The 23,873-nt window shown below is 51.8% G+C and overlaps 1 protein-coding gene across 3 annotated transcripts in view; it reads left to right on the top strand.

Annotated features, from left to right (window-relative positions):
- Positions 1-23,873, top strand: part of BMPER (BMP binding endothelial regulator) — a 187,498-nt gene that overhangs the window by 14,130 nt on the left and 149,495 nt on the right. For all 3 annotated transcript variants that reach the window (XM_045578644.1, XM_036429887.2, XM_036429886.2), the window contains exon 3: positions 19,540-19,639. In XM_045578644.1, coding sequence (XP_045434600.1) covers positions 19,540-19,639 — 100 coding nt within the window. The remainder of the gene's footprint in view (positions 1-19,539; positions 19,640-23,873) is intronic.

Here is a 23,873-nt window from a genome sequence, read left to right as displayed (position 1 = left end):
GTTTGAAGACACCTGGTTTATTCCTTACGAAGTCCTGGGCCTTCCTAGTCCATTGGCTGCTCTAACGGGACAGAGCGGTTGGAGCGAAGCTGAGGCAGGTGCCCCAGGCTCCCTGTGCCTGTGTGTGGCGGGGGTCCCAGGAGCCCGACCCGTCTGCTCTGTAAAGCCTCGCTGTGCAGTGTCTACCTCGCTCTGTCCCTTGACTTCTCAGAAATTCACAAATTCTCCTGGCCTGGGGGTCCCTCCTGCTTTGTGGACTGTAGTGTGAGAGCAGTAGCCTGGGGGCTTTCACAGAGCAGTGCTTCCTGGTCTGGGAGGGGTGGTGGGGTGGGGGTAGAGACACTAATTTCCTGATGGAGAGGACATGGAGGATCAATCAGATGTTTTCCCACCGGAGAGCTGCTATGCCAAACTATTAGTAGATAGTTCGCCTCCTGCCAGTAGCTGCACTCATGCTCCTGGCGGGATGGGGGAACCGCCTATTGGGATTGAGATGTGGCAGCTTCTGTTCTCAAGCCCGTGTGAATAATGGTTCCTGTGCCAGGGGACCCACCAGAGCCCAACTCTGAGTCCATTAGCACACAGGTAGTCACCTGGGGTGGAAATTCTTTTCCCCTAAGACTAAGAGGTGACCTAAATTACAATTCAGGGATGAACTGGGATGAGCTGGGATGAGCTGGAATGAAACAAAATGAGCTGGGATGAGCTGGAATGAACTGGGATGAGCTGGGATGAACTGGATGAGCTGGATGAGCTGGGACGAACTGGGATGAGCTGGAATGAACTGGGATGAGCTGGGATGAGCTGGATGAGCTGGGACGAACTGGGATGAACTAGAATGAGCTGGGATGAGCTGGGATGAGCTGGGATGAACTGGGATGAACTGGGATGAGCTGAGATGAGCTGGGATGAGCCAGGATGTGCCGGGATGTGCTGGGCTGTGCCTGGGTGTACTGGGGGTGCAGGTGCCAGAGGGCAGTGGCTTCCTTCTGTGAGTGGCAGCATGCGTGGGGAAGGAGCTGGGATTTATTACAGAATGCGATGTGAGTTTTCTCTGTTTTCTGTAAACCTTACTGTGGGCAGGGACAAAGGGAAGCGTGCTGACAGGACACTAGTTCGATGGTGGTGTTCTTCGGAAGCATGCGGCCATTTCTGCGGTGCTGAACTGTAGAACCGGCACTCCTGCGGTCCACCTGAGAGCTCTTGGAGCACGGGGAGGCTTTTTCCACTGGAGGAAGTCATCCAACAGGTCATCCTGACAGGTCTTAGTGCGGGGGCTTTACATTCAGGGGGAACTTCACTCTGGGTTCATAGACTAACAATGAAACGCTGCTGAGACAGTAACAGGCAAACGCCCCCTAACCTCCACCCCCAGCTCTGAAGGAACTGGCCTTCCCTCATCCTCAGGAGCCTCTGACCGCAGCGGGAAGTTTCCTTGGTACCAATGACAGGGCTGCAGTGGAGCAATGATTGATGGTCATTCGACTCAGTCACATTTATTGAACATTTATGTTAATAACGGCCCGGGGCACGGCGAGATTGGAAAAGGAGCTTTTTTTTACGTGACCAAAGAGATTAAATTATGTTCCTGAGAGTTTTGAAGTTAACTGTCTTTTATTGCTTTAGAGTTCTTTGAAAACTGATGAACTCATACAAGCCACAGATATTAACCCTTGGTTGGAACAGTTCATTAATCAGAACCAACCGCTAGATTACATATATGGATATATGTGGAAGGATATGTATGTACTTAATATAAAATTCGGATAATGGATTTAGTTTGCAAACTACCTTCTATCATTTAAAAAAAAAGTGTGACCATGTGATTGAACTCGAACTTGTGCACAAGCTGGGGGTGGGGGCCCTGAGCACTGGGGACAAGGAGCAGACAATCCTGTCCCGGTCTGGCAGCCTGTCCTCTCCCTGCCCCGCACCCACACAGTGACCGACTCCCACCTTCTGTCTCACAGTTGTAGGTCATTCACAAGTCCTTTCCTCTGTTCTCCCCGCCAGGGCCCCAGCCATGGTGCTCTCACGTTTAATGCGCAGATAAACCACCAGGGAACTTGTTAAAAATGTAGATCCTGGGGCCTCACTCCAGACGGTCTGACTCAGTAGATCTGACAGAGAGACCACAGAATCTCTATTTTTCTTTCCTTCCTTTATTTATTTATTTATTTTTTGGTAAAGGAGGGATACATGGTGAATGAAGGAGACTTGACCTGGGGTGGTGAACACAATGCAATATACACATGATATATTATAGAACTGTACACCTGAAACCTACAGGAATCAATGTCACATCAATAAATTCAATAACAGAAAAAAAGAGATTCTCTATTTTTTCTTCTTCTCAGGCTTTAAAAAAAAATTAAATCTTGATTGTTGAAAGTATTACCTAAAAATAATTTCTATTTTCAATACTCTTCCATGGACTCTATGCAGGGGCTAATTTTTGAAAAACTTCCATTTCAGGCTAGGGAAAGGGAAGGATATATAAATATAAGTCAGTTCCCAGTGAAGCTGGGAACGAGTGGTTAGGCACAGCAGACCTTCTTGTCATTGGTACAGCCCCATAGTAGGGCAGCTCTCATGTGCATACCGTTATAGTTGTGGGGTGTCCTCAGTCACCTCGCACATTAACCATATTCACCCAACTGCCACTCCTGCTCTCGTCCTCTCCTCCACTAAGCTTCCCTGAGTCATCCATCAGAATTACTAATTCTTTGAGGCCTCACTGTGTCCGTTCCTCCTGCCCACCCTGAAGTTTATAATTTGCCCTGCCATCTCCCTGACTGGATGCGAAGCTTCTTCAGGGCAGGAAGAGTGTCCAGTTCTCCTGAGCATCTTGCACACTGGAAGTCTCCGTAACTATTTCATGAAGAAACACCACGTCTGGGGCAGCCTGCGTGTCCCTGTCCAGGCTGCGAGTAGGGCCGGTTTTCTCAGGAAACCTGTCCGCAGTCGAGATCAACCAGGCTCAGAAAAGTCAAGCGCGATGAACTCACACTGCACGTCCTGGAGACGGGCCTGTAATTCCAGTGTGGGAATCCTGGCCAGCCCTGAGGCTCCAGGAGATAGGTATCTTGCAGACAATGCCTCCTGACCACGGGGTTGAGAAAGCGCCTGAGGCCAGGAGTGAGAGAGACCCGGCAAACCACTTCCCTAGGGATTCTGCTTCTCGCGGTCCTTGTGGTTTGGTTAGGTAGGGTCCTGCCTGGCGCCTTTGGGTGGGACAGGCTGGCCCTCTGGGGGACAGCCAGCCCTTTCCCGGGACGGATTCCCACGGGGATGGACTTCGTTTCCTGTGGTCTTTCCATGATGGGCAGCAGCTGCGCGATGAAGCTGATGTGACGTCCGTGTGTTGATCTTCAGCGTGAGCCAACTGGATGGAGCAATTCAAACTCCGGCCTGGGTTTTGTGACGGACTTGCCAGGCCCGGCAGCATCTGGGGGAGCCAGGGGCAAGCAGTGGCCCTGCTGATGGTCATGTGATGGGGATTGAGAATTGCCCCCACTCCCTCCCCTTCCATTCTTTCTGGCCATGCCCATCCAGCAGGTGCCTTCCTCATCCAGAACAGAAGCCTTCTGATAAATTTTAGTTCTTTCCTCTCTCTTTAGGCCCCCCGATTGCTGCCCACCCCGTCCTTTACCTGATCTCGGAGAGCACACCTGGTTCTGACTCACCGCCTTCACACAGTTCGGGTCACGTGGATGAACTATTGTCCGCACTTTAAATGAGAATCCTTAAAAATTGTGGGTTTTTTTTTGTTTTGTTTTTTTAAATTAGTCTGTTATTCTGTAGTCCCTGGGTTTCACCTTTATCATCTCCATCTTCATTATTATTTTTTTTTACCGTGTTATTTTCTTTCTCTGTAATTAGCCCAGCATTTCCATGACGTCACCACTCCCCGAGTCCTGTGGCTTGTTTTTCTCAGTTTCGGTTTTTAATTCTTGGTTTCGGCCTGATAATGAGATGCACCAACAGAATCACAGTGGGGTAGTTGTTCTTCCTGCACACACACACTTGGCCAGATGGTTGGGGGATGGAGTGTCCAGTGGGGAGGCCTCTGACACAGGCTGCTGGTGATCGTGACTAAGGGGTCGAGACCAGGATGGCTGGGAACAGCTTCAGGGCCAGCTTAGAGCAGAGCCAAGCACCTAGGTGGGGTTTAGGAAATAGTTTTCACCAATGGTGATGCACTGATACAATGCAGCCTGGTGGAGAGAATGCCCGGGGGACTTTCAAAGCCTTCAGATGCGTGAGAAGGAATTATTTCAGAAGGACAGAGAGGAGTACAGATCCCAGAGTTGTGTTGTGTCCTCAGCTCTGGCTTCTCCACCAGCTTCTGCCTCTTGCACACACATCCAGAGCGAGCCCCAAGGCGGCTGAGGGTGCTCCTCAGCGCCTTGGCCGATGCCTCCTGTGAATGCAGGCATCTTCCCCAGAGCCCTGCGCCCTGGGTACCACGGAGGAGCTGTGCTCAGCCTCTTGTGTTGGGTTTAGAAATTGGAAGCAAGGCCTGACTGTGGACTCGGTGGACCCCAGGGCCTTGTCTTCAGACCTTGTGTCATGGAGAAGGAAAACTTAAAATGAAGGATGCCCAAACTTTTATGTTTCTTTTTTCTTTCTTGTGATATTCTGGGGGGGATATGGAGTTTCGCTTGGCTTTCTTTTCTTTTCTTTCTGTCTTTCTTCCTCCTTCCTCCTTCCTTCCATTCTCCTCCTTCCCACCTTCTCATCCTTTCTCCACTCCCTCCTCCCTCCCTCCTCCCCTCCCTTCCCTCCCCCCTCCCTCCTCCTTCCTTCCTTCCTTCCTTTCTTCTTCTTATTCATAGGGTTTAATATCCTATCACCCCCACACCTACCTTTAACACTTACTTCACCTTTGGTCACAAGGCTCTGATGGGTCCCAGGCCTGTAGTTTGGAGACATTGGTCCTAGAACTTTCTGCCACTCTTAAACTTCCTAAACTTGAGCCTAGTCACACAGGGATTAGCATGGCAGACATGGTGGGTCTTAGCACTCGGGTTAAGGAGTGGCCAGCATGGCCAAGACAGCATCATCTTTGTGAACCTCACATGGTTGACCAGGACTGGGAGAGGTATCTTGGTCTCTAGGTAGCTGGCACAGAGGCAGGTGCTGAGAAAAGGTGACCTCTGGTGGTCACTAGATTAATGTAATAATCTCAACCAGTGACCGTGTACAGCTGTGTGTGTGTGTGTGTGTGTGTGTGTGTGTGTGCGCGCGCGCACAAGGACTTACAAGTATAGAGTTCTCAGCATTTGCGTGATGGATTTATAAGAATTCTGTTTATTTGGCTATTCTTTACCAGATCTTTTTTGGTTAGGTCTTCCTGATATTCTCAAACTTTGAATGTTGGGGGGCCCCAAGGTTCAATGAGGGTGTTTTTTCTGTGTCTAGCCCTTCCCGGGGTGAGTTTATGTTGATCCACGGCTTCAAAGCTGCCTGTGTGCTGCTTGACCCGCCCTGAGCCTTCAAATGCACACTGGTACATCCAGATGCCTCTGTGACCTCTCACCTGGGTGTCTAGGAAGCGTCTCAAACTGAAAATGTCTCAAGCAGAGATCTTGTTTTCTACCTTCCTCCCCCGTAAAGCTAGTTTCCTCCAACCAGCAACCTCAGGCCACCAACCATGACCCTTGATTCTGCTTTCTCTTACACTCTACGTTCAGTCTGTTAGCAAATCTTGACAGCAAAACCTCGACCATGTATCTGATTATGTCTAACTACTTCCCTGATCACTTTGCCTCCAGACAATAGATTATCAACTAGTGATCATTTAGAAAAATACATCCAATTATTTCACCTTTTAATGAAAAACCCTCCAGTGGCTTCTCTTCTCATCGCGAAGACACTCTGAAATATAACTTGGTCCACGAAGGTCCTCCCTGACCTGGATATGCTTACATTTAACTTTGTTGTTGTTAATCCTTATTCGAAGATATTTGTCCATTGATTTTTTTTTTTTAAAGAGAGAATGGAAGGGAGGGGGATAGACAAGAGACAGAGAAAGAGAAACATTGATGTGAGAGAGACACATTGATTGGTTGCCTCCCACATGTGACCTAACCAGTGCCTGCAACTATGGTATGTGCCCTTGACCACAATCAAACCCGGGAACTTTAGTTTCAGGCTGACATTCTATCCTCAGACCCCAACCAGGTAGGGCATGTATAATTTTTTTAACTCAGTAATTTGAAGATCTAATTCTCTTTCCTCAAAATAAATTATACTTTTTCTTTTCCTACTTTAAACTCTGCTTTTGCTGTAGTGGTGACTTGCCGTTTTCGTAGCTCACATGACTTTGCATCTCGAGTCTGGTGGCAGGAAGATTATACAGATACTCTGGCTGAAGGATGAAAAGTTGTCTCCAATGACAAATAACATAACTACAAGAAAATATATAATGAACAGTAATGATTATATGATAATTTTTCTGTAGAAAACAATTTAAAAAAGTAGATAGTGCTATTCCCACTGGGTGGCATGATCATTATTGCTTTTGGGATGGAAATTAAAGTTCAGTGGGTTGGTACTTTATGCTTTACCTAAAGCATAAATAGCCAGGCGAAAGGCTAGTAACGTGTGTTCATTATGACGATTTTGAAGAGCAAGAAGAAAGTGGCACAAAATGTTTTCCCAGGCCAATACCAGTTTGGCTCAGTGGATAGAGTGTCGGCCTGCGGACTGAAAGGTCCGGGGTTTGATTCCAGTCAAGGGCATATATACCTTGATTGCGGACATATCCCCAGTAAGGGGTGTGCAAGAGGCAGCTGATCGATGATTCTCTCTCATCAATGTTTCTAACTAACCCTCTCTTTTCCTCTCTGTAACAAATCAATAAAATATTAAAAAAAATATTTCTCCAGGATGCACATAAGACAATGGAAGTTCTGCTCACAGTGCGAAGCCAGGTGGCCTCCCCTGAATTGGAATGCCCTGGGATATGGTCACCGAAGGGCCTTTTTGTGGGTTGTCACATCCCAAGGTGCTGAGGTGTGTCGGTCTGATCCTGCCTTGGTGACACAGCTGTGCAACAAAGCTTTACTTTGGGCCTTTCAGGGGCTCATGTGAGGGTGAAAGGAACCGAGATGCCTGGAAGGTCCCTGGGAGTTTGTGGCAGTGAAATTTGGTTAAAACTGACTTTTCCCTTTGAACTCGGGGATGGCTACATGCCCGTCACGTTGCGGGCTGTGCGGTACTTTTGCTGTGTCTGTGCCCTGGTCCCGCCCTCCTGGATTTTAAGCTCTCACAGGGCAGAACACGTCTCCGATTCATGTTCTCTGTTCCCAGCAAAACCTGGCACAGTGCCTGGCCCGCAGCAGGGCCTCCAAAAATATTTGTTGAATGGATTCGTGGTTTTTCCGTCAGGTAGACTGGAGTTCTGTAGTGTCGCATTTTCACCTGCAGGAAAACCCAAGCTCGGACTCAAGATGCCTCGTTTCCTAAGGGTCATTTGTCTTTGGTTGACACTTTTGTCTTCTTTTAGACTAGAGTCCCGATGCATGAAAATTTGTGCAAGAATTGGCCTTCCTTCCCCCGGCTGCCAGCACAGGCCTCCTTCTGGCACCCGGGACCAGGGCTGCTTCCCTCCAATGAAACCCTTTCACTAGTAAAAGCCATTTTTTAAAAAATAGGGCACATGTTACGAATCTCATTAGCGACAAGTTCATGTTCATGTTTTGTGGGTAACTAGTCCTTTTCTTGATCACACCTCAGTCAGAAGTGGATTATTTGCAAAACTAGTATTTGTTGTTGGTTTAATGAGTTTAAAGTGGAAGTGAATGAATCCACATTTCATTTTGAAGCTACTAAATACACCTGTGAGCCCTGGCCGGTTTGGCTCAGTGGATAGAGCATCGGCCGCCTTTGGACTGAAGGGTCCTGAGTTCAATCCTGGTCCAAGGCATGTACCTCAGTAGCAGGCCCTGGTTGGGGCATGTGCATGAGGCAAAGCAATCCATGTGTTTCTGTCACTTCAATATTTCTCTCTGTCTTCCCCTCTCTCTTCCACTCTCTGTAAAAATCAATGGAAAAATATCCCAGGGTGAGGAAAACAAAACAAAACAAAACAAAAAACACCACAATACAGCAGCGGCTTCTCCGGTTCTTTCTGACATCTGCATGTGGCCCTCGGGGAACCGTGGCCAAGAGTGTGTGCTGCCTAGGGCCCAGGGGAGTGGGCCAGGACAACCTCGCCCACAGGGCTGCCTTCCTGTGGAGGGTCACCTTGAGAGGCTGGCCTGCCCATGTCTGTCTGTGAGCGCCCAGTCAGCCAGGTGCTCCTGCCCCCTTGCTCCCCTGCCTGGCATTCCTCCCTCGGGCTAACTGGCCACCCTCTGCAGTGGGTAGCACTGTGGAGGACACAGCCCAGGAGCCCGGATCCTCGGGCACCTGCTACATCGCGGCACCCTCACTGCTATTCGCCCTCCCCAAGCAGCTGGCGGGAACCAGCTCGCCAGCCTGGCCCCCCAGGGGGCCCTTTGAAAGCCTCCGAGATGGCTGGGGGTAGGGGTCAATGGCGCAGATGTCTCTGAAAGTGTCTCACCATGACCAGAAAGTTACTTTGTCAAGATGACAGATGGGCTGTGAGGCCCCTCCGCCGGCCTGGTCCCTGGCTGGCAGCTCCGGGCACTTGTCAGAGCAGGTGTTTGTGGAGCTCCCGGTGGTGCGTGGGCTCTCCCCACGGCCCGGGAACAAGCTGCTCTATTCTGTGAGGAATCGGCTCAGTGGGCTCGGTGGCTTGCTGTCTGTCGACCTACAGGAGGGAGAGGCATTTGCTGATCTGGTGAGTCCCACCATGGTGGGTGGGAGAGGGACCTGGGCAGGGACAGGTGCCCATGGTTCGGCACGCCGGTCACAGGTGGGAGCGGGGACGCCCGCTGCCGTGTGGTGGAGGGTTCCCCCGCTTTGGCCGAGGATCACTTCTGTGCATAGGCCCATGGAGTTCTCCATTTCTTTGCAGAGTCAGGGAGCTCGGCTTCGTATATTTGCTGAGTCAGAAAAGGGGTGCTCCATATAGCCCCTGCAGCCCCCCAGCCTTCATATATCGCATCGCAACCTTCCGCAGGGAAGTCACTCTAACTTTATGATAATTTTCTTATTTTAAAATATGTTTTTATTGATTTCAGAGAGGAAGGGAGAGGGAGGGAGAGAGAGAGAAATATCAATGATGAGAGAATCATTGATCAGCTGCCTCCTGCAGGCCCCACACTGGGGATGGAGCCTGCAACGCAGGCATGTGCCCTGACTGGGAATCTAACGGTGACTTCCTGGTTCATAGGTCCACACTCAACCACTGAGCCACACTGTCCGGGCTATTTTTAACTCCTAAACTTTCGTTCTACAGTTGCTCTAATGCCCTGCCTACCTGGCACACAGCCCCTGTGCGGTCCCCCCGGACAGGAGAGCCCGGCTGTGACCCCCTGCACTATAGGCCCTCCTGGTGGTCAGAGTTGAACCCCATCATCTTCTCGAGAATTCAAAAGAACTCAGCAGCAAGAAATGGACGTGTTCCTAGAATCGCACCTCCCCTTTCTTTCCTGTTTTCTTTTTTGGGCAGAAGCAGCAGCTGATTCGTTATTCGTCACGTGCTGAGGGCGCCTTGCGCTGTGAAGTAACCAGGGGAGCTGGCAGAGGCAGCGGGTTGCTTGTGCACGAGGCCCGGTTGCTCTGCAAGACCCTGTGACCCTCCTTCTGGTTCACACCTTCCTCTTGTGTGTTTGTGAGTGTGTGTGTGTGAGAGTGTGTGTGTGAGTGTGTGTGTGTGTGTGAGAGTGTGTGTGAGTCTGTGTGTGTGTGTGAGTTTGTGTGTGTGTGAGTGTGTGTGTGTGTGTGTGTGAGTGTGTGTGTGTGACTGTGTGTGAGTCTGTGTGAGTGTGTGTGAGTCTGTGTGAGTGTGTGTGTGTGTGTGAGTGTGTGAATGTGTGTGAGTCTCTGTGTGTGTGAGTGTGTGTATGTGTGTGTGTGTGTGTGAGTAGGTCTATGGTCATTCCTCTGTGACACTGACTCCATCCCACATCCTACTGTTTGAGTCCCTTCCGGCTGGGTAGACTTGGGCACGTGGGCCACGTAAAGGAAGGAGGCTGACACGGACTCTGTTCCTCCTGGCTCCTGGCAGATGGGGGCACGGCCACCGCCTGGCTTTCAGGTCGGCCTCTGGGAGCCGGGACAGGGCGCGGTGCTCAGGCCCTCTGACTCTGACCCTGACCCCGGGCCTGGGCCTCTGGCTTTCCGGGCGGCACTCGCTGTAATAGAAGCCAGGCGGCGCTCCTTTCTCTGGGCTACTGCTTTTATTGGGTGCTTATTTCTTTCGTGTTCTGCCATCTCCAATGCGTTGGTTGCATTTCAAAATACAATTAAACAGAACGGGGAGCTGCTTGACATGGCCCTGTTTTAAATCAGAGCTGTTCTCGAGGAGCGGGACATTCTAATGGCCTGCGTGTCTTTGTTCTAAGACTTCCTTGCAAAGGCCAAAAAAAAAAAAAAAAAAAAAGAAATTAAAAAAAAAGAGCCAGATCTCAACCCTTACATGGCATCAGATCCGCAACACACGAAAGCCCATTAAGCGAGAATTGAGATGTTGGGGAAGTGAACTATGAAGGGGCCTCCTTGTTAATCCCCCGTTGCTTCTGCTGGCACGCGTCGTATTTTCAAGGTACAGGGCCGGGAGCACCCTGTCACCGCGTGATGTATGAGGGCCGTAGATCACCCGCGCATCGTCTTTGTAGACGACACGGGCACTAAAAGACTCGGTTCTGGCCAGACGGAGCGACGGGGGGCCTCCCTGCGCTTCTGCACCCCTGCCTTTCTCTTTAATCTCCCTCTGTTTTGTGCTGCGGAGAAGTGGGTTTCTTCATGGGATATGACTTGTTGCAAAATAACCGGGGGCCCCTGTGGGCTTCATAAAGCCTTTTCCATGGCCGGGCCTCAAGGGCAGCTTTGTTCGCGGCGCGCACCGTTAGCCGGGCCGGAGGAGGCGGCGGCGCTGGCCAGGGTCCGGGCCTCTGGGGTGCCGGCCTGCCGAGCCTGGACGGGACGGAGGGAGAATAACACTCGCAGTGAATTGTGGGATGTTCTTGTTGTTCTTGCCAGGTGCTTCACCATGAAGCCTCCAAAAGCAGGGCCATGGGGTGGCCCCAGCCTCTCGGGAGAGACGCCCCCTCCACTCAGGGTAAGAGGGAAACCAGAGGACCCGGAGGCCTGGGTCTGGGTCCCGGGCCGTCCGGCAAGGCCTGAGGCTCGTTTGGAGCGGCGAGGTCAGAGACCTCGCCTGCCTTTCCCACCAGGCCCTGTGTTAGCTCCCGGGTTCACGGTGCAGCCGTCAACCACGGAGGTGCATCTGTCGTGTCTGAGCGGGAGGCGTGCTTCGCGGGGGCAAACGTGAATTCTCAGCTGCGAGGAGGACGTGGCTCATCTCAGCCTCGAAAGCCGGCTGCTGGAGAGCACAGCCAGGAAGCACCGCCGGGGACCGCTGCCCTGGGTGTGGATCTCTGCCCGGCTGCCTGGCAAACCTGGGCGAGCCAGCAGAGAGGGTGTTTTCTTACCCCAAACAGGGCGAGTCAGAGCCGCCTTCTGCTCGTGGCAAGGGTTGAGAAGGACGTAATCATGTGTGTTCCTCGCAGTCCGGAAGGTGATGGATCTGCTCTGCTGGTCAGGGGCCATGGTTCTTAGTGGTTCAACAGTGGCCCCCACATCATGTGCCTGACATTGGCTGGAGGTGGCTCGGCTCCGTGGCTTTGGTGATCAAAGGGACTTGCCAGAGCATTGGAGGCCAGGGGTCCAGAGAGACCTGGAAACGCTAATTTACGTTAAAAGCTAGACCCAGACGGCACCCCCCACCTCTCCTGCCGACCCCCTCAGTTGAAAAAGAAAAGATCTTGGAAAACCATTCTCCTGGCTGGGAAGTTTGGGTTATTCTCCCTACTAGACAGAGTTTCTTCACCTTAGAAATAGTTTTGCTAGTGTTTTACCCCCCCCCCCCCATTATTTGCCTCCTCCCCCACTTTCATTGAGCTGAGAATCGTGGCCCACAGCCTTATACTTGGACCTAAAGGCTTTGTAGTGGACTAACTGCCTCCCTCCCTCCCTCTGCTCCCCCCCCCCCCCCCCCCCACTTGCAGCTCTTTCTGTGCAAGAGTTATGGGGAATTCAATTGCACTATCAGTAACAAAGAACAAGCCAGTAAAAGCTTAATTAAAATAATAAATTATCAGTCAAATTTAATACTGCCATTGGCAACCACTGAGCTATCTCAGACCCCCCCCCCCTCCCTTCCCCTTCCCCCCCAGCTTCCAGGCCTCCTGTGATTCTTTTTCTTTTCTAAGAGACGAAGACCGGAGTTTGTCCTAAGGAGACAGGCTGGAGCAGGTCCGAGCTTGTGTTGTCTCTCCGGGAGGGGTCACGTGCGCTTGCGAAGGGTTTCCCCTGACCACCTGTTCCAGGGACGGAGTCACTTTATTGAACATGGTTCATTATCAAAACGGGCGACGAGCCATGGAAGCTGTCCCCCCCCCCCCCCCCCCCCAATCCTGGCGTCTTTTGCAGCTTCGCCTACGTCTCTGCATTCTAGACCCCTAACGTTTTGGAGTCAGGCCCGATTCCCCACGTTTTGGACCATCCCTTCCAGGTTACCTTAGAACAGGCCCGGGACCAGGGCAGGAGACCTGACCTGTCTGGCCTAGGGGACCTGTCTTCCTTAAAAATTTCCCGGTCAGCTCCCCTGGACACTGCTCTCTTCCTAAAGCCTCAGTGATCACGTGGAAGCTAACCTGACACCCCATAGGGTGTACCCGTGTGTTCTAGTGCTGGGCCTTAGCAACCGGCATCCCGGCCGGCCCCTTCATCCAGGCCAGGGGACCAGGCTGCACTCCCAAGTCCCCTGCGAGCCAGCTGTTCGAGGGACCCGAGCCGCGTGGGTTCACCGAGGGCTGTTCCTCCGCCTGTGAGTCACAGGGAACCTGTGCGCTTAATGAACCGGTGCCCGCAGACTTCGTCAGCAGGTCGGCGCGGTGCCAACACGGAGCATTCTGTGTATGAGACGTGTTAGGATACTGCTGAGAAGACGTGGCGGCCTGTGTGCAGAAGCACCATCAAGTTCCCTTTGGCTCTTTGGGGACTGGAATTGGGTTACCCTGGGGGGCACTTCAAGGAGAAGCTGACCTCTGTGACCTCATGCAAGGGGGGCGGGAGGAGTGGGGGAGAGAGACTGGAAATTCCTAAGAGAAAAGTGTGCTGATGTTGGGTCACCTTCCTTGGGAAACTGGATCTATGGCATCATATTCCCAAAAGACGAATTCCTCTGTGAGCAATCTTGAGATTCTCCAATAATAAAACCCTACTGTGTGTCTGCTCCAAAGGAATTCTTCAGAAAAAAGAATTCAAACTGTCCTAGGTGTTGGCTGACATCCATGGCTTTGGAGCTGGTGGAAGTGTCCCCTGTAAGCCTCAGTGGGGACAGAAGCGACCGCAGTGTGTGTGGGCGATCTGCAAACATCGATGCCTTGTGTCTTCGGAGACAGCATACGTTTCTGGAGAGAGGCCAGCACGCTGGCAGCGACGGCATGCCGAGGCCTTGGTGCAGGTCTTTCTAGAACTCCCGCTCAGTGTTTCTCAGAGCCGCTGGGTGTCTGCTGGGTGTCTCCCGACAACACGGTGACAAAGGGAGCAGCTCATTCAGCATTAATATGGGTTCCCCTCCCCCCATGTCTATTTGCATTATGGTAGGGCAATTCTTTCTTGTTTGTTTGTTTTAAATCAACAGGGATGAAACTCACTTTTTTAAAATGTTTTTTTTTCCCCATTGATTTTTTTTTTTTAAAGGGAGATGGATAGAGAGATAGAAACATCCATGTGAGCGAAACATCAACTGGCTGCCTCCAGCACCCCCCCTACTGGGGAAAGAGCCTGCAACCCAGGCATGTGCCCTGACGGGGCATGGAACCAGTGACCTCTTGTTCACTGGATCAACACTCAACCACTGAGACACACTGGTTGGGCAAGGCTCAGCTCTTTTGGAACTACACATCACTGTATTTTCATTTACTGATTTTAGAGGGAGAGAGGGCGGGAGGGAAGAACAGAGAGGGACATCGGTTTCTTGGCCCACTCATTTATGCATTCATTGGTTGCTTCTTGTGGAGATTGAACCTGTAACCTTCATGATGGCCTAACCAACAGGGAGGTTGGTAGGGCAATTCTTGAAGGCAGCAACACGTATAGAACCACTTCTTAAATAAGACACAGTGATGCAGCGACTGAGGCGCGTGCGTGTGTGTGTGTGTGTGTGTGTGTGTGTGTGTGTGTAGGAGGGCGAGTGGTCTGGGCAGTTTCTAATTTAGGACAGAGAGTTGCTGGCACCTCTGTACCCCCTTATGATACTCGCTGCCCTCTGTGTCTCAGGGACATCCTGAGTGCTGCTCGTTTGGGCAGGGAGAAATATTGCCATGTCACAGCCTTCTTGCCTTTCCAAAAAGCGGGGCTGGCACTTAGCGCTTGCTCGCTTGCCAAACGACAGCTGTTTGCCCCGAGGCAGGCATTGCTTTCATGGGACGAGGATGCCAGGGAAGGAGGACCGCCTCCCGGCTGCCGCCTTCCCCGGGGTGTGTGTGTGTGTGTGTGTGTGTGTGTGTAGGGTCGCAGGCAGGGTGCCAGCTATTGTTGTTTACATTCTCATTTCAAGGAATTTGTGGCACTGGTTCAGTCTAAACGCAGGGTCTCTGCCCGCTGCCTTTTCTCCCTGCCCTGACTGTGCTCGCCATAGTAGCTGCTGTGTGTGTCTCGTGCGCGCCCCCCCCCCCCCAGATTTCTATTTCATTGTCATCTGAAACATAGAAAAGGAAGGCCAGGCAATACGTCCTGTATTCCTGAAAGAAGCTTAGAAAAAAAAATACCTTCAAGACATTGGATTGACATAGAACCAAAGCATCTCAAAGCTTGTTTTCTTCCCTTTCCCCCCTGGTTTCTCTGAGGAAAGCAAACAGGAAAAATCTCACAAGGGTGATTTGTTCTCTTCTCTGTCTCCAGCCCCCTCCTCCCCGCCTCCCCTGGCCCCCCATGAGGAAGCGATCCTTTCCCTCCACACCAGACCCGGGAAAATGCTCAGGAAGGCGGTCCTTGCAAGGTCCCAGGGCCACCCTTCCCAAGGCCAGGGAGCCAGGGAACTCGGTGCTGCCATCTAGTGGCGCATCTCTGACACAGCAAGCTGCCTGCCAGATCCTGTTTGAACTTGGCTGTGGCGGGAGCTGTGGTTTGGCGCTCATCCTTAAGGAGCTTTGTTGCCAGCCACGGAGGTTTTTTTCATTTTCACTCCCGATGCCCCTGTTCGTTTTTGTTTGTTGGCACTTAATTTCCTGTGTCCCCAGAGGCTGCCTTTGGGGTTTTGGTATCTTTGGTCTTTGAGAAAGGAGACAATATTGCAAACGGATGCCTTTGACAAGGCTGGGCGACCCCGGGCAGCGATGGGCACCAGGACCCAGAGGCCGGGAGGGAAACACGTGAGGAGGTTTATTACCCTTATTCACGGGCATTTTAGAGTGTGGTGGCATTTGCCTCCAATACCTCTTTGCCACCCTTTCTGTTGCTTAGGTTTGGGGAGCCTCGAACCCAAGCTGGGATCTCAAGGGAAGTTTGTTCGAGGATGCCAGTCTGGTCTGCAGAGGGGTGGTTTGCCCAGAGACTTGTCCGTATCTGAAGTGGCACAGCCCCTTGTTGCCAGGAGGCAGCTGTGTTTGCAGAGCTCCTGCGGCTGGTGATGCTGCAGCTCCTGGGAGTTTCTCTCCCCCTTCGAGAGCTCGGGGTGTGCCTGTGGGACTGCCGGGCCGGTGCCGTCTCCCCTGGAGCCTCGGGGCCGGCACTGTTTTTGCTTTGCTGTGTCTCCTGACCGCCTGGGAAGCAGCGACGGGTAACCTTTCAGGGCATGCCTTCGGAGTCAGACACAGGTCTGTGGGTGTGACCCTGGGTGAGCTCCTGAACCTGGGCCCTTCACCTGTAAAATGGGGGCCATGAGGACCTTTGGGTGACGTAATGTATATAAAATTCTCAGCACAGAGCCTGGCCCATAAAGGTGCGTGGTCAGTGTGAGCCGGTATCGGGGAGCCGAATGAGTTGTGACCTTGAACCAGGCCAGAGGACACCTGGTCACGTGGGGGTGAGGCAGCCAGTGGAAGAGGACTTCTAGGCCTGGCTTTGTGGGTGTGGCTCCTCACGGGAGGCACTGGCGGAAGGCCAGTGGTTTTGTCTTTGGGCAAATCAGGAAAAGTGAAGCGAGGTCCTGGCTCACCTGTGCTCCAATGTGCTCTGTCGCTGCTGCACCCCCTTAGGGGGTGTGGGCAGCAGCCTCTCCTCAGGGGCGCTGTGCAGCTTTTGCTCCTTTCTCGGAGGGCCTGGGACTCTGAGCAGGTGCTCCATGCCCATCATCCGCAGGGGATGCTGAGGGATGGCAGCTCCAGACCTACGTGACCTTTGGTAGAATGCAGAACAGCTCCAAGGGCAGTAGAAGGAAGGAAGAACCCCTACTCACCCACAGATAAGGCTTAGGTCTGTTCCCCGTGTGTGTGGACAAAAACGTTCCAGATGTGACTCCCCAAGCCATCTGGCTGGAATAACGTTTGTGCGGGGCTGCAATTACAAGCTATTTATTCTGAAGTGTGGGATCCTGTTATGGATCTTGACTGGCTCCCAGGTTTCTAACGTAGCATTGAGCGTGTGTTCTTTGTATCAAACCCCGCCTGGAGACTCCGCACCCACTCGCACGCCCTCGGAGCTTGAGTTTCTGGGCCTGCGTCTCCCCTTCTGAGAGGAGATGCCCTGGGGGTGGTCCTTCCCTAAGGCGGAGCCAGCTTGGTGTGTGTGTGTGTGTGTGTGTGTGTGTGTGTGTGTGTGTGACAGGCTCTGCTTGGGAAGGGGATCGAGTCCACAGCCAGGGCGTGTGCCCTCACCTGGAATCGAACCATTAACCTTCTGGTTCATAGGTTGATGCTCAACTACTGAGCCATGCCGGCCAGGACGATTACATTCTTAAACTATGCTTCTTTAAAGGACATTGTGGCCGTAACTTTGTTATTACATTTGTAATGTAAAGAGAATTCTGCAGCGAACTGAAGGGCTGTGGCTCAGTGTCTCCATGCCACCACCTCTACCTGCCCGGCCACAGGCATGCTCTGTAGCCCTGGCTGCCCCTTGGGATGACCTGGGAGCTGGGAGACCTGTCTAGGCCTGGTCCTCAGAGACTGCAGGTGGGAGGCAGAGCCGGGCGTGTTAGGAGCTGCCAGGTTCTGACTTGGAGCCTTGTGTGGGGACCACTGCCTCACGGGCTTTAAGGAATTAACCAGGGCCCTGACCACATAACAGACACCTGGGGGCGGTGTGTGTGTGTGTGGAAACTGGATTATTCAGGTCAACCACCAAAATCATACAGCGACAGCTAATAAATAAAACCCCAAAGATCTGCACGCCAGCCCGCAGGTGGGTGTGGGTGGTGAGGATGGACGCCCTCCTCTGGGCCAGGCAGGCCCTGAGATGGCCTCGCCAGCGTGTTCACCGCGTTGGCCTCAGGGTGCTGACCGGCGGTGCTGGTGAGATGCTCGGTGTGTCCAGTGGAAGAGGCGGAGCAGCATTCTTCCCTGGGGCTTGTGGTTCCCAGCGTCAGTGGCCCTGCAGAGTGAAGCAGCTGTTGGGATGAAGGGGTCCAGGGTTCCATGCACCTCACTCTGGGGGGAGTTGAGTTCTGGGGGGATTGGGGTTCTGGGGGGAGTGGGATTCTGGGGGGAGTGGGGTTCTGAAGGAGTGGGATTCTGGGGGGAGTAGGGTTCTAGGGGAGTGGGGTTCTGGGGGAGTAGGGTTCTGGGGGGAGTAGGGTTCTAGGGGAGTGGGGTTCTGGGGGAGTAGGGTTCTAGGGGACTGGGGTTCTGGGGGGAGTAGGGTTCTAGGGGAGTGGGGTTCTGGGGGGAGTAGGGTTCTAGGGGAGTGGGGTTCTGGGGGGAGTAGGGTTCTAGGGGAGTGGGGGTCTGGGGGGAGTAGGGTTCTAGGGGAGTGGGGTTCTGGGGGGAGTAGGGTTCTAGGGGAGTGGGGTTCTGGGGGGAGTAGGGTTCTAGGGGACTGGGGTTCTGGGGGAAGTGGAGTACTGAAGGGGTGGGGTTCTGGGGGAGTAGGGTTCTAGGGGAGTGGGATTCTGGGGGGAGTAGGGTCCTAGGGGAGTGGGGTCTGGGGAAGTAGGGTTCTAGGGGAGTGGGGCTCTGGGGGGAGTAGGGTTCTGAAGGAGTGGGATTCTGGGGGGATTGGGGTTCTGGGGGGATTGGGGTTCTGGGGGGAGTGGGGTTCTGGGGGAGTAGGGTTCTGGGGGAGTGGGGTTCTGGGGGAGTAGGGTTCTAGGGGAGTGGGATTCTGGGGGGAGTAGGGTTCTAGGGGAGTGGGGTTCTGGGGGAGTAGGGTTCTAGGGGAGTGGGGCTCTGGGGGGAGTAGAGTTCTAGGGGAGTGGGGTGCTGGGGGGAGTGGAGTACTGAAGGAGTGGGGTTCTGGGAAAAGGGAGATATCAGGGGAGGGGAGATTTGGGGGGAGGGGAGTTCTGGAGGGAGGGATGTTCTGGAAAGAGTGAGGTTCTGGGAAGAGTGGGTTCTAGAATGCTCAGCGACTCTGATCATTTGGAAGGGGCAGGGCTGACAACCTGATTCATTACAGATTAGACCCTGGGGGCACCTTGCAGGGCTGGTGACCTCCTAAGGACGTGAGCAGGCATGAAAGCACACCCTAGTGCTCAGCAGGCACCGTTACCAAAGCCCAGCTCCGCCGAGGTTCTGGGCCGGTCCTCTGGCTCCTGTGCGTCCAGTCCCCCCGCAGGGGGAACCCCCTTTGCAGGGGTCTCCTCCGAGTCCCTGTACCCGCTGACCTCTCAGTAGAACCAGGATGCCAGTGCCGCCCTCCTTTCCCGAGCCTCCGCGCTAATGGGACACAGCTGTCCCGGTAAACACTGAGCGCTGTGTCCTGCCTGGCCGGGGCGCGTTCCCTTCCCTCTGCCCGAGCCCAGTCCCCCTCAGCCTTCCTTGTCAGTATTTGCGTTGGAACTGCAGGCGCTGCACTTTAATGCACTCGACTATGAAGGGTTGTTGGACGGCCTGTGCAAATATTTTTGTTCTCACGATGCAGTCCTGGCCCAGGTAGCCCAAGGGGCAGGGTACGATTTACGCAAATATTATGGTTTCTGTGGGGCATGCTGAGAGGGGTGCTGAGCGTGGGGCGAGGATGCCTCTCCCCGCTCAGTGTGGGTGTCCAGGTGAATCTGGCTTGTAAGGAAGGGCCTGCCCATGCCCTGGCACCTGCCCTTGGCCTAAAAGAGCGTGCATGCCCGGGGGAGGATTTCTGCTCCAGAGAGTGCACAGACCTGCTGCCCTCACAGAGCTTTCCTGCCCAGAGGCAGGTGACAGGGGGTGAGGGGAGGAGGTTGGGGGAACTCCGCCCTGGGCTGGGATTCAGGGCTTCTGTTTGAAGCTGATGTCAAATGTCTCTTGTCTCTTTGCCCAGAACAAGGAAGTGACCTGCAAGCGGGAGAAGTGCCCGGTGCTGTCCAGGGACTGCGCCCTCGCCGTCAAGCAGAGGGGAGCCTGCTGCGAGCGCTGCAAAGGTGACGGCTCCCGGCTGGCTTCTCTGGCCTCCTCCGCAGACATCTTATTTCTCTTTCTCCCTCCTTTTCGCTCTGCCCAGGGCTGGGGGCGCATGGGTGTTGGGAGGGAAGCTGGTGTGTGTGTGTGCGTGCATGCATGCATGTGTGTATGCACATGTTTGTGTGCATGCATGTGTGTGCATGCATATGTAGGTGTGCATGATTTTGTATGTGGTGTGTATGTGTTTGTGTTGGGGAGCTATTGGTGGTGGTAAGGGGGCTCTCTGGTGGAGGTCTGAAAGTGTGGTGAGCATCTATCTGCCTGTTGGGTTTGTTTCTGGGGCAAGTTGTTGCAATGTCACAGAGATGTCCATGTGAGGTCTGTGCACTCTGGTACACACGCACATGGGCATCTTCATCGGTAAAGCAGTTTGAGCTCAGTTTTTCCCAGGCTTCTCCTACGCCCTGTCTACCTGAGCCTGAGGCCTGAGCCCACATGTTATCACTGTGGTCCCTACGGCACACGTGCTTTCCTTCCCGGTGAAACGTGAGCTCTTTGTCTCTGATGCATTCCCACGGCGCCTGTGCCCGACCTCCTTTCCGCGGCCTGCGGGGCACGTGTCCCCCGGAACAGGCTGCTGGCTTTCGTGTCTGCCTTTGCTTATTTGTTTATCATCCTCTTCAGCGTTCTGATTACCGAGCATCCTCCACATCCGAAGCATGTGAAGGCTCTGAGGCGATTGCTGGTGTGTATGTTTGTTTTGATATTTTTAATATGGGAGAAGCATGGAGAGGAGAAGGCCTAGAAAGCGTGTTGTTAGCTCATTCATTCTACTAAGAGATTTGGACCATTGAAAATCCCCATGTTATGCTCTGTTTGTGTTCAGATTCACATTTTATCCTATGTGTACTACCATATATTTGGGCCACTTCTGTAGTGAGTGTGTCTAGTTTATTTATAACTGTTGGATCCTCATTTCATCCCTTAAACCAATGGCTCGGGAGCCACATGTGGCTCGTTGGCCCCTTGGGTATGGCTCTTCCACAAAACACCACGTGCGTGCGTGCGTGCACGTAGAGTGCTATTGAAACTTCGTGGCCCATGCACAGAAGTCGGTTTTCGGCCTGGGCGAGTCTATTTTGAAGAAGTGGCGTGAGAGCACTCAAGGAGCCAAAGAGCTGCATGTGGCTCCTGAGCCGCCATTTGCTGACCACTGCCTTAAACTATTACAGAAGTTTCTATGCATTGCATCCTGGTAGCCATGGCCATGGCCATTCTTGATGGGTTTTTCCTGCTCATGGCCAGTCTTTGATTGAGGCCAGCCACCGGTCAGGAACATGTTTCCTGGGTGAGGACATTGTTCCCTGGGAAAGCCCAGGCCCTGTGGATGGTAAGGTGTGACTCACCTGGTTCCTTTTAAGACCTTTACCCCCACCCACCGGTTATCTTCATAGTAGTCCAGAGGGTCTTGCTTTCCCAAGACGCTGGGGACTGGGTTCATTGGTTTATCCTCATCACTTAGCCCACATGACAGCTCATTTTCTAGATGAGGAAAGTGGGGGCCAAATAAGTTAAATCGTGAACCCCAATATCAAGCAAAAGGGTGTCTATACCTTTAAGGAGATTGCTGTACTGGAGGGGTCAAAGAAATGCCATCCGTGGGGATGTTCTCCAGGGAAGCAACACGAGGGGAGGCAGACAGCTGGAGGGCCAGGGGCTGGGAGTGTGTGGGGCAGGGTTTCCTGAAGGGGCAACCCACTGTCATGAACAAGAAGGAGTTAATCACATCCAAAGGGGGCTGCTCAGGGGAAGGCTCCCAGGGAAACGGGGGGCACACAAAGGCATGAAATAGTTCTTAGGCACCACCTGCCACTTAGCATCACCCAGGGAACGTGTTAAAGCCCCAGCTCCTGGGCTTCCCTCCAGGTCTGATGAATTAACACAAATCGGGAATAAGTTTTTGTTTGTATGTTGCTGATCGTTTGGGGGAGGGTGAAAGGGGCAGGCAAAAATGGAACAGAATTCTATCATGATTTCTATTTCTTTTCCTCTGAAAGAGTTGTTGCTATTGAAAAGGCAATTCAGGTTGAAAACAGAAGTATGAAAACTCAGGTTTCCAAGAGGATTCTTAACCGTGTGTGTGTGTGTGTGTGTGTGTGTGCATGCGCGCACACATTTGTGTTCACATTTGTGTTCCTTTTGCTTCTGATTACTCATGTGATTTGTTTGTTCATTCGTTCATTCATTCATTCATTCATTCATTTTATTCTATAAGTACTTACTAACCTACATGCTGGGTATTTATGGCATGGCACTGCTTTACCAATTGTTCTTAACTTTTAGGAAGCCAGATAGTCTTTTTTTTTTTTTTTTTTTTTTTAAGTAAGTAAATTATCAAGCCAGTGTTTCAGTGTACTTTTCAGATCATTTTAATGTTAGGAATGGCTATACATTTCACTGCAAAAGAGTCATCTAATTAGAAAACACGCAATACTGCTTGATGAAAACGAATGAGATCATTGAGAGTCCAACAGGCATTTTTGGCCTATTTTCTGTATTTCCTTGGACCAAGAATCATCCTTTCATTTGGGGTTCTTTCATAAACAATAATGTATTTGTTATCCGAATATATGTTTGTAATTAGTGGATCATAAACAAATAAGGTGTGTTGCAAATATTTATAGGTCAAATTCCAGCTCCTGCACGTGGAGCATCACATATTAATTGTCTGCAATACTTTGACAAAAGACATAAGAAGCAAGTCTTTCATTTGTCAGCGGGGGTTTGTTTTCTACAGTCTCCTCTGTCTTTGATTTCTGTGTGCTGGGGCTTGTGTTTCTGAGTGGTGATCCCATGGGCTGTATTTTTTTTTTTTTAAACGGTTTAACTTTTATATTTGATTTTAAAAATATCCTACAATGTCTCAGAAAATGAAAGGAAAGAGGTAAAATGTAAATATTTGCACACCAATTTCCAGAATTAGGACAGCCGTCCTCAGTTCTGATAAATAAGATTTAGAGAGAAAAACATGCATGGAAAATGTTGAGGGAATTGGGCTCATTTATGTAGACCAAGGACTGACCTGTGGAACTGTGAATAATCATTAAAGATTGAGCCTTATTAATTATCACTCGCTTTTCATACAGTCCAAGGCCATGGCTTCTTCTCAATGCTGCTTTGAGAATGACCTGGAACATGACTGTGTCTTTTAGGATATTCCTCTGTGGCTGTTTTTGAAGAGATCCAGCCACTTACCATATACAGGAATGAGCATTAAAAAACAAAACAAAACTCACACAACTAAAAAAAAATAACCACACTCTCTTTGTTGACAGAGTAAATTGACTTATTGTTTAAACTGTGGAAGATGGAAAGGCTGAGCTAGCCATGCATGCGTCCATCTGTTTGTTTGTAACCAAACTTCTTTTGGCAATTGCATCCGTGCCTTGCCCAAACAAAAGAGTGTCTTTTCCCTCCACTTCTGTTTTCCTTCCCCTTAGTCACAGCCACATTCTTAGCAGTATTGGTGGTGTTTCTGATGCCATTTGCCCCAGGTTCCACATCCCAAACAAGGAGCCACCTGGACTTGCTTAAGGTCCATGCTGTCAGGCATTTTCACTCTACTGTGAATGAGACTTAGAGGAAATTTTGATACACACAAAGCCCATCTGAAGATATTCCTAGATACTGCTGTCTTCAGCCCTGTGGTGGTGATGGTTATCATTCTGCCTTCACAGATGGGGGAACAGATGTTTAGGGGGGTGATCTTATTTTTCACGATCACACAGTTGTGAGAAGTTGCAGGGCCCTGGGTACAGGAGGCTCCTTCTTGCTGGTATCACACTGCCTGTGAGATAAGGAGGGAGGAGAGACCAGGGAGTGAGGAGGGCTCTGGAGATAAAGGAGAGAGAGAGGGAGACAGATCTGAGGTCAGTCTGCCACAGCCTCCTGGGTGGACCGCCCTTCACAGGAAGGATGCGGATGGAAGCTTTGTGTGGAGGCAGTTGAAGATAACATGTGGCTTAGGAGGCTGTGGCTTTTCTTACTCACTGACAATCTTTTGGGAAACCCTAACTTACTTTTTTTCTCTTCAGTATCCAAGACGAGCTTGACTCTTCTGTGAAGATGTGTGTGCCTGATTTCCTAAAATAGTTTTAACAGGCAATTCAAAGTATCCAGAGGCACTGATAGTCAAATAAGGCTTCCTCCCTCTCCTGACCCCAGCCTTCAGATCCCCTCTCCTGGGGACAGCCA

Source organism: Pipistrellus kuhlii, unplaced genomic scaffold (genome assembly GCF_014108245.1).
Source record: "Pipistrellus kuhlii isolate mPipKuh1 unplaced genomic scaffold, mPipKuh1.p scaffold_m20_p_10, whole genome shotgun sequence".
In the NCBI taxonomy this organism is placed as follows: domain Eukaryota; kingdom Metazoa; phylum Chordata; class Mammalia; order Chiroptera; family Vespertilionidae; genus Pipistrellus; species Pipistrellus kuhlii.
Note: the sequence above shows the minus strand (reverse complement) of the source record. Positions and strands in the feature narration are given on the sequence as shown.